The following is a 10,552-nucleotide window of genomic DNA, read 5'->3' as shown; positions in this document are numbered from 1 at the left end:
CCTGGGGAAAGTTTTTTTATATTACTCGTGGAAATGATGCGTTTGTCCAGTATGGCGATCAGTGTAACAGGAGATTAAAGATACGACATTTCAAATTTGTAAATTTCCAATAATCAATTTTAACATTACAAAGTGTCATCCCACCTTATCGCTGTATACCTGTGACCCCAGAGCAAATATTTGACATTTTAATAAAAACATTTAAGATTTAACTTGTTATTCAATAAAGCTTTCATTCAATCGAAAAGTAAAGCACCCATGTCACTCTTGTCTAGCAGATCGGAAATGTCAATATTTTCAACGTGGTCAAAAAAAAGCCTCGTCTCATTTCTCCTTCAGTGTATCTAAACATTTCATGTTCCCTTTTAAATGTTAAGACTCGCATGAGTGGAGAGAAACCCAACATCCACTTCATGTCTAACTTCACTTCCTCTGCTGGCTAACAGGCTTCAGAAGGGATGGACACCTTTAACAGGCACATCATTCATGATAATCTGTTCTTGGTTGTATATACAGAAACTTTACCAAACAAGCAGTGATGTCGTGGTCAGCCTCAGTCTTTGTGGACAGGTTCACCTTTTTTAATGTGCCTCTAAAGTCCTGTGATTGAGTTTCTTTACAGCAAATCTGGAGTTTAAATATGTTTAACTACCAATCTTATACTTCACCTCCAAAATGATCATTTGTATATCAATTATTAAAGTTGTGAAATTAAGTAAATGGGGGCCACGTTTAACAACGGCACACATAAACTCTCACACAACTATCTTCACCTTTAAAGCATGCGTGAAAAACAACGATTTCTTCACAAATTCAAGGTAATATGGGGTATGGAGTAATAAATATGCAAATTATCATTTTGGGGGTGAAGTATTCCTTTAACAAACTTATCTACCTTCTCCCATCATAGTCTATTTTAAATCAACCCAGGTCTGAACGTATACAGTATTTGTCTCAGTGTGTGGCTGACCTGACGGAGCCGTCTGGTCCACAGGGGACGTGCAGGGTGATGGGGATGGGGATGGCGCTTTCAGCCCGCAGGGTGACCATGGCGCTCTGTGCCTCTGCCTCGTTGCGAGGGGCTTTGACCCAGGTGCAGCCAAGGTAGGACAGCTTGTTGAACTGGACACTGTCCTCCTCTAGCACCGTGGGGCTGGGTGGTGCTGGACATGTCTCTGTAGACGGACAGAAAGGTTGTGATATTGTTCATTTCTGTGAAAAGTTGAACTACGGTTTTCCGTCTGTATTGTAAGCTAAACTGAAGTCTGCTTCTCTACGGTCTAGTAACCCTTTAACACATTTTAAAAACCAAGATAATATAACAATTGTATTATCGACGTCCAAGAACACCAACAACATATTCCATGAGTCTGGCATGCTGTCAGAGCATCATGAGAAACATCTTTTCACATCCTCCTGCAGGCAAACAGCTCTACAACAGAACAGTGTATTAAAGAGGAGAGAGGAACAGAACATACAAACCCCTCAAAAACTGAGAAGAAGTAAAGATAAGCAGACAGTGAGAGAAAACCACACAGGAAGTGTTGGGGTCTTCTCTGATATTAACTTTGACATGTTACTTTCCCACTGTGCAAACAGGAAGCAGAACAATGAGAGCAGCAGCTGGACTTCCACTGCTGACGGGCTATTATTCTACACAAGGCTAAACGTTTCCTCTTACTTTATTCAGCAGTAATAAAGCACAAAACTCTGGCACCACTGTGAAAAATTACGGAACTGCAAGTTAATAAATAAAGATGTGTAGTCCTAATGAAAAACTCTCCGAGTTTAAAACATTTAGTCAAGTTTTTACATTTGTATGGGGTTGAACAGAGTTTGTCCAAACAGGAAGAGTTAGTAACGACTGACACGTACCCAAGGTTTGCATTTTGTTGTGCTACAAACGTTGCAGTTAACAACTCTGCTAAAGCCGCTGTAGGTCTGGAGAGAAAGGAACAGGCATGTGCTTGTTTCGTCTGTGACACATGGTATCACTTGCTGTTTCAGTTCACCTGAAAGTGAGTGTGTGAGCGTCACTGGAAGACTTTATGCAAATAAACATGTAGAAGTGTTTTTCCATCGGACTTTATCTTCTTATATCGCAGGCATGACCGGTATCTTTGTGTAGTGTTGGAACGGCTGGACAGACATGTGATGTTTGGGGGTATTAGATATTTTGGACTACAACACCAGGACTGAACAGGGATGGCCGTGAAACCAAAACATGAGTACGCTCATATAATGCAACCCTGAAGTAATTGTTAATTCCTTGCACTTGCCGCTGACTAAACAGCAGCAGACATCTTTGACCACTGATAGCTTTTTGCTTTTGCGCTCGTGTTTGTTGAGCCGTTACGTCCAACCTGTCCTTGCTGATATACAGAAAAGTTAAGCAAACGTCAAAGAGTTCAGATATCAGTCTTGCTAATCTGATATGGCAAAACTATATTATGCTATGTCAATGCCATGCAGACAGCTATATTGTTCAGGCACACAGCTCAGTTTTATAAACCAGTGTCACTGTGAGAGGGTGCATGTCGTTATTTAACTATTGAAAACTAGAAAAAGAATTTGGGAATTGTCCAGCTGCATTGTGTAGGGTGCCAAACAGTAAAACTCACAATTCAATCTGCTGCCGTTTACAGTAATGTCCTAAAGGAGGGAACATTCATGCACTTTTCAGTTGATACGTCAGTTTTGATGCCTTTTTGGGTGAATGACAGAACAGCTAACTGACAGATTGTAAACACCTGCAAGGAGACACACTGACTGTGAATAGACCTCTACCTGCAGGCTGGGGCTCCAGGACTTGGCTCTCTGGGTCCCTGTGCTTCTCCATCTTCTCTATCTTCTCCATCTTCTCCATCTTCTCCATCTTCTCCATCTTTTCCACATTGCTCTTCTCCACCTTCACCTCATCGTCATCATCCAACACCTCATCCATAGCTTTCTCCAGCTGCTCACTCCCATTCCAAGACATCTGAGGGAGAGCGGAGAAGAGAACAACAATGAGGGATGAGGTCAAAGGTGAAACAAGGAGGGATAAAAACAGGGTGAGGAGAAGGACACAGTGGAGCTTCCTGGACAGAGTCAGCACTTTGGCAAAAGCTTGTCGATCACCTTGTTTCCATTTGCTGTCACAATGCTTTCTTGGGTTGTAAGCACACTATAATGCTACATGAAATCCACAATACATCATTGGATGATCTAAATAGATGATCTAAATAGCCCCTCCAGCTCTACTGGTAGCCAGAGACACATTTGTTTGAGTTAACAAGAATAAGTACATTGCCAAATCCAGTGCTACTGTGATTGCTCTTTTGAAACTGCAAATGTGATCAGCAGCCTTCACGTGGCTCCATGTGTGTTCTATAGGGCAATAAATATTACACCGTTCCAAATGTTCTGACCTTGAGTCTTGGTTTGCCCTCAGAGCCTTGCGGTGACCCTGCGACACTGGGCTGTACCAGAACAAACTCCTCACTGGTGACGGTGGCCACGGACTCAGTAGAGCTGCTGACTTTTCCAAGTGAGGAGCGGTCATCCATGGCTGGTTTTCTCAGGGTATGCTGGGGAGACCAGAGGTAAAGCTCTCCCCTTCCCTCTCCTGTCCGCCCAGCTCTGTGGGAAGACAAACAGATCACATTAGACTATACAGCCAAACTATTTGCTTTTGATATATCTGTATGACAGATAAGGTGGTGGATTAAAATAAATCTTATTTGTGAAACTTACACAATTGTAGATTTAGAAGATGATCTAAGTCAGGGGTGTCCAAACTACGACCACGGGCGCAGTTGGACCACGGCAGTTGGACCACGGTCCAACTGCGCCCGTGGTCCAATTTTAATTGGCCCGCAGCAAATTCTAAAAGTCTAATGGAATATGGCCCAGATAGAAACTTGCGCTTGAATGTTTTGTACTTCTTAGTTCTAACACAGAAACCGTTTTGACTTGTCAGCTAACTTAAAACATTACATGTCAGATAAAGCTTGTGCCTTTGATTTTTACTGGATTGCATGTGATGAGAGCACAGATGCCACAGACGCCACACAGCTGTTCACTTTATTGCGGGGAGTTGACGATAACCTTTGCATAACGGAAGAGCTGCTTGGGCTTAGGAGTCTAAAGGGCACAACATAATTTGAGCACAAGGACTTTACCACAGAGAATTTCAAGCTTTCCCGTCTGATGTTGATGCTGAATACAGGGACACACTCCACAGTTCTGATGTGCGCTGGCTGAGTCGCGGCTCCGTGCTGCAGCGGTTTTATTCCCTGAGATCAGAAATCGATCTGTTTTTGAAAGAGAAGGACCGACCTCTTCATGAGCCGAGTGACCCTCCATGTTTGGCAGACCTGTATAGTTGATCTTACTGGTCATCTCAACACTGAACAAGAGCCTACTGCGCACATTCTGTGTGAAGCTCCGTCTTTTGAGACACAACTAGGCAACGTCAATGTTGCGCACTTCCCCACGCTGTCCGAAATCAAGTGTGCTTTTCCAAACGCCAACCTTTCTGATAACAAGGGGAAATATGTGTCTGTATCACGTCTCTCATGACAGCATTCAGTCAGCGATTCCAAGATTGTTTTATCATTGAGAAAGAAATCGAGTGGTTCTCGACTTCCTGATGAATGCAGAAGAAGCTTAAGAGAGTCTGCAACTAGAACTTATATATAATAATTATATACGATAATTCCCTGAAGAATCAACATCAGCTTCTCTCCCTCCCGAGACTGTTCGTCTCAACATTATGTGAGCAAACATTTTCTGTTAACTCTGAACAAAAGCAGTTTGAGAACCAAAATGAGCGACGGCATCTCTGTGATGTACTTTGTATCTCAACCACCAAACTTACTCCTGACCTGCAGCATCCTTCAGTCCAAAGCATCGCTGCTCCCACTGAGTGCAACGCTGTTCCCATTATAGGAGAGTTAAAACATATATTACAGTATTCATGTTAAAAAGATCATTTTTCAATACATTTTGTCAATTAAAGTTGATAATATTTTCTAACTAACATTAGTTGATGTGTTGACAAGCCCAATAACTTATTTGTTTTAACAAGCTTGAGATATATCCATATCCTACATTTTATTGTTGTTTTTTGGAAATATACCTCAAAATTATGTTTCTGTATGTGGCCCTCAGTGATTGAGAATGCTCTCTATACACACACACACACACACACACACACACACACACACACACACACACACACACACACACACACACACACACACACACACACACACACACACACACACACACACACACACACACACACACACACACACACACACCTAGGACCTATTAAACTAATAGAACAAGATTTATTAGATCAAAGTTAAGGTACTGTGTGCAATGTTGTCACTGATGTGCAATGCCAAACCACAACACACCCATTCAGTACCCAACACACTGGCCAAACAACTCCCTGGTTTTGCAAGCCACATTTTTAGGTTGTGAGTCCGAGACAATGTTATAGGCCCATGATACCAAAGGGAGTGAGCACAGTTTGTAAACCTAACCACAAATATAATGTTCCACAATAATTCCTCGTCACAGTCTGAGAAGCCCAAGAGGCTGGCTGCCACACTGGACTGTATGAGCTTTGAAGAAGAGCGATAAGTACAGTCGTATTCTTGTTTCAGCTGAACATACTGTTGCTAGTAGCAACCACTATACAGTTCTAAGCATTTTAACTGACAGCCACACACACACACACACACACACACACACACACACACACACACACACACACACAGTATTAATATTTATATACTTTACTCTCGAGGTGTATGTTTGCTAACACAGCACAAAAAAACAAGCACTGACAAAGCCTGTCAGCACATCTTTATCAGCGCATTGCCTCTACATGTTACATCCTGCTAGCTTATTCTTTTTGCCACGAGCTAAACTACACAATAAACATGTCGTCATGCAAAGCTGATTGAAACCTAACAGCTCTACAGATAGAAAATGCTTACATTAGCAAGTGATCAGCAACAATAAACTATTGCTTTCTGCTTTCACAAAAAGATATTTACCTCCTTCTACACACATTTACAAATGTATTATAACCAGAGATTAGTTGAATGACAGAAAAATAAATATTGCCCAAAATATAATAGTTTCAAGCTTCTAAATTGTGAGCATTTGCTGAATTTCTCAGTCTCATGATGTTAAACTGAATATCTTTGAGTTTGGACTGTTGGCTGGTCAAAAAAAAAAAGAAGAGATTTGAAGATGTCCCTTTAGACTTAAAGAAATTATATGGGAACTTTTTCCTATTTGACGACATTTTATAGACCAAAAGATTAATATGTGTGCTATGCAGCGTTTATTACGATGCAGTGGAGGAGCATGCACACAAACAAACACACATAGCTGACAACAAAAGCATGAAGGGGAACATTCATGCACACAGTGACATGATTACACGCATACAAAAGGCATTCATACACACTTAACCCTGTTAAATAATACACGAATGGGCACACCCACATAGACACATGAGGAAAGCAACAGGCTCACGTGCTCCAATCACGCTTATTCAATTACACAGAGCAGCATGAAGTAGAAAAGTGAACACTCCCACTGATTCACTTATGGAAGAAGCTGCAATGAGAAGGAACATCACAATTTGTCATTTAGAGCAAAAGTATGCATTAACTCTATTAGATCACAATGTCTCTTTTTCTAAAGTCAGACTGGATCTGAGGCATGTTGTAAACAGCAGCCATACTGAACTAGCTATTAATCATAATCACTTAACGTTGACTGCAAGTACAGAACATCCCATAATCTCCGTCTCACACACAGCACACATCACACACAGCACACACAGCACACACACACACACACACAGTGTTGTAACTTTTACTGGAATCCGTCAATGGTAGTCATTTCGTATATTTTTATCCAGATTACACCACTTTTTCTTTTTCTTTTTTTTTTTTATCTCTCCCACTCTTGCTGTACTTGCTTGGCCGGACAGTCACTTCCTCTTTGGCTGTAACACAAAGTATAAACACAGTAGCAAGTTTGCACCCAGTCATTACCAGCCTGCTCCTCTAGAAGAGTTCCAGTTGGCATACTTGCTGACCAACCCTTGGCTGTATGGAAACTGTGAGTGTCCAGTTGTGTAGACAGGCTGAACAACACCCACAAGCACTGGGCTAAACAGACACAATATATCTGTGAGGGTGTGTGTTTCTATGGGTTGACTTGCCCTGCTGTTTTGTTACAGATATAGTGTCAACTGACACACATGAATACAGTCTGTAATCCCTGTCATGAGTCAGAAAAGTAAAGTTCATGGGCATGAAAACCAGGAAAGTTGACTGAAACAAAAACAAATCAATCTTCTTCTTTTGTTGGTGCCTCTGGTGTTCAGTTCAATGATTAATAAAAGAATGTCAAGAAAAAATCCTTCCATTTTGTTTTTATTCAACAAGCAATTTCTTGTATTTTAGCAGTATACTGAAAGGATGGGAAAAGCATAACTGAGTACACTTTAATATCTGTTTCAGTGATCAAGATCGTGCCGGGTGACTCAAACAGTTCAACCTCCTTCCAACTGGGACTGAAACCTGCATTAAGGCTTCTTGGTGAACACAACAGAGTGTCTGCGTTCTGCCAACACCTTACACCTGACGTTTAATCACTTCCCATTAGGTGGGATGCTAAAGCCATTAGAGTTATTTTCATAGTCACAAGCTCTCATCTGTTTGACAACCTGTATTACACACACACACACACACACACACACACACACACACACACACACACACACACACACACACACACACCACTACATGCAAGACTATAAATAGACAATGAAATGTGATGGATCAATGTGAAATGTATGCTGCACAATTCCTGATATACTGGTTGGTTCTCTGGCTGGCTGTGTAATGATACACATTTTTAAAGTAGCTCCCTAATGACAAAGAAAGAAACACTTCACCATCAAGACACACAACAAAAGACCATTTTGGTCTATTGCCAATGCTAAAGCCTGTACTACATCTGACTTGTACCTGTTTATTCCTGTTTGTTCAAACTTCCACAATCTACAGCCAGTCACAAAGCTGTAGGGTTGGTACATTTGTACCACTATTTATCTATGCAAGTAAACACAGCCAAGACACATGAAACTATTAAATTCATATTCTAATATTCATGCAAATGTCCATCCCCGTTTCTCTAAGGTCATGTCTTCAAATGTCTCGTCCAATAATCAAAAAACCCAAAGTATAACACAAATAAAAAACACAAAATGTCTTCATGTTTGAGGGGCGGAAAACAGAAATAGTTTTTGTTTGAAATGACTTAAACTATTAATCAATTACCAAAATAGTTGTGATTAAATGTTGCAGCTCTACATCAGCTACTTTATTTTTTAATAATATTGCCAATATCAACCAGTGCAGCTTGAGCATTTCAAAACTTATGGATAGTTGCTTGCAAAAGGGCTAAAAGAGAAAGCCAACTTGCCAGCCAAATAACAAATATGCTGTGACACAGTGACAACATGACAGCAGGCACAGTGATGTTACTGGTGTAACATCACTGCACATATGTATGCCCTCCAGTCAAATAAAACTTAATAGGGTGAAATATGTCATTTCTGAATTAGACACCAGATGTTAATTCAGATGTTGATGATCTTTTTTCAAGTCTTCAGTGTTTTTAAATAATGAATTTGTGGTCCAAAACTCAATAAAATATAGTCCTACTGTCTATTAGGGTAGAGTTGCTCACTAATTACTGCAATGAATGTTATTGCTGCTCTCATTTGTGTCTGCAGGCCTGGATGGAGCGCATCAGTCTCTCACAGCATCAGCAGCAGGCTAGCTTTGTATGCCATCTTTTCTCTTTCAACAAATATTCATAAGGTTCAATTAAACTGGCAAGCTACCTTTAAAGCGGACGGACTCCAATCACAGCAGCAAGCTGATACAAACAACAAACAGGCATACAGTAGAAATGCAAGGCAAAATTAGCTAGCTGCAAGCTAACTTATCCGTACAGTCACCACAGCCTTATCATAAAAATATAATGACAGCAATAACATGTCTTAGTCACAAGATCACCTGTAGACACAGAGCTATCTGCCAGAATAGGTGAATGCATGCTAAACAGGAAGTACCAATGTGTACCAGACTGCGAGCTAAAGCTAAGTTTGGCTAACGCTAACTAGCTCGAAGTCCAAAACAGTTGGACTACTATCTGGAGGCAGCAACACCGCGGCCGCCTCCGGAGGAAGAAATACGAAAAAGAAGAAGGAAAACAACGTTTCTCTTCTCACTTCATGTAAACGTGACACTAAAACGAACACAGGTGTTAATAAAAGAGCTGTCAACTTACTTGTTTAAAGCGTAGAGGAGTTGCTTGCTCGTAGCTGTCAGAAGAGTTGCAGCGAAGATCGTATATGTGTCACAAGATGAATCACTCGGGAGTTTAGTGACACGCCTTCCGGTGTGGAATGTAATGGAGTCTGGCCCACACACCTCCTAAAGTCACAGGACAATCATTTCTGTTTAGGAATTTCGGATTTTCACCATTTCACCATTATACTTATATATATATATATATATATATATATATATATATATATATATATATATATATATATATATATATATATATGTGCACACAAACCTTTATTTATTGAGATGTAGAAATATTTTTTAAATGTATTATTGTCTATTGGGCTTTTGAGTTCTACAAGTTATCTTTCCCATCAGGTAGCATCATCTCAATGTCTCTCCTTTGTTGTTGGATAATCAAATTGAAAAAAATATCAGAACACCGGACAGGTATTATGCCTTATGTTTTATACAAAAGGGCAAACGTATGCATTGAAACTGTTGGATTACACCTGTCTCTTCTTCTAAGGTCAGACTTGATCTGACAGCTGTATAACAGCTATCAAGGCTTTCTTTGACACAAAAGGGAATTCTTTCGGGAACACCATAGGCTAAATGAATGCTTTACTCGGATAATTAATTTCAGCATCAGATAGTGGTTGTTCACCTCATGACAACCATTAGCTGGAGGTCAAAGTGTATGCTGCCTTCAGAGCCCATGATTAGTTATGGTAAATGGACTGCATTTATTTTGCGCTTTTCTCGTCTACCGATCACTCAAAGCGCTTTACAACATATGCCAACATTCACCCACTCACACACATTCACACACTGATGGTAGTGTCATGCAAGGTGCCTTCTCTCTGGTTATGGGTTCAGTGTCTTGCTCAAGGACACTTTGACACTCTCTCTGGAGGAGCCAGGGATCGAACCAGGAACTTTCCGATTCCTAAGCACGATTATTAGCATCAAGTGTGTGTAGACTTTGTTAATCATCACACAAAGAGACATTTCAAGCTGTTACAAATCTTTAATTGTCAAAAGTTAACACTGTCAAATATTACTGTTTCTGTATTCGTCAGGTACGATATCTGTTTAAACCACATTTCTAAAAATCTTTTTTTTCTCGGTTTTCCAAGATAACTGGTTAAGTATGTAAGTACTAAAATATA

The 10,552-nt window shown here is 40.4% G+C and overlaps 1 protein-coding gene across 1 annotated transcript in view; it reads right to left on the bottom strand.

Annotated features, from left to right (window-relative positions):
- The window catches only part of rabgap1l (RAB GTPase activating protein 1-like), a 120,491-nt gene extending 111,032 nt beyond the window's left edge, over window positions 1-9,459 (bottom strand). Inside the window, 5 exon segments of the mRNA XM_029429375.1 lie at window position 1; window positions 971-1,175; window positions 2,788-2,980; window positions 3,411-3,621; window positions 9,379-9,459. The exon segment at window position 1 is cut by the window's left edge and continues 174 nt beyond it. Of these exon segments, the coding sequence (XP_029285235.1) occupies window position 1; window positions 971-1,175; window positions 2,788-2,980; window positions 3,411-3,548 (537 nt within the window). The 5' untranslated portion in view covers window positions 3,549-3,621; window positions 9,379-9,459.
- Window positions 9,460-10,552: the final 1,093 nt, after the last annotated feature.

This window comes from Cottoperca gobio, chromosome 4 (genome assembly GCF_900634415.1).
Source record: "Cottoperca gobio chromosome 4, fCotGob3.1, whole genome shotgun sequence".
Classification (NCBI taxonomy): domain Eukaryota; kingdom Metazoa; phylum Chordata; class Actinopteri; order Perciformes; family Bovichtidae; genus Cottoperca; species Cottoperca gobio.
This window is presented reverse-complemented; position numbering and strand designations above follow the sequence as displayed.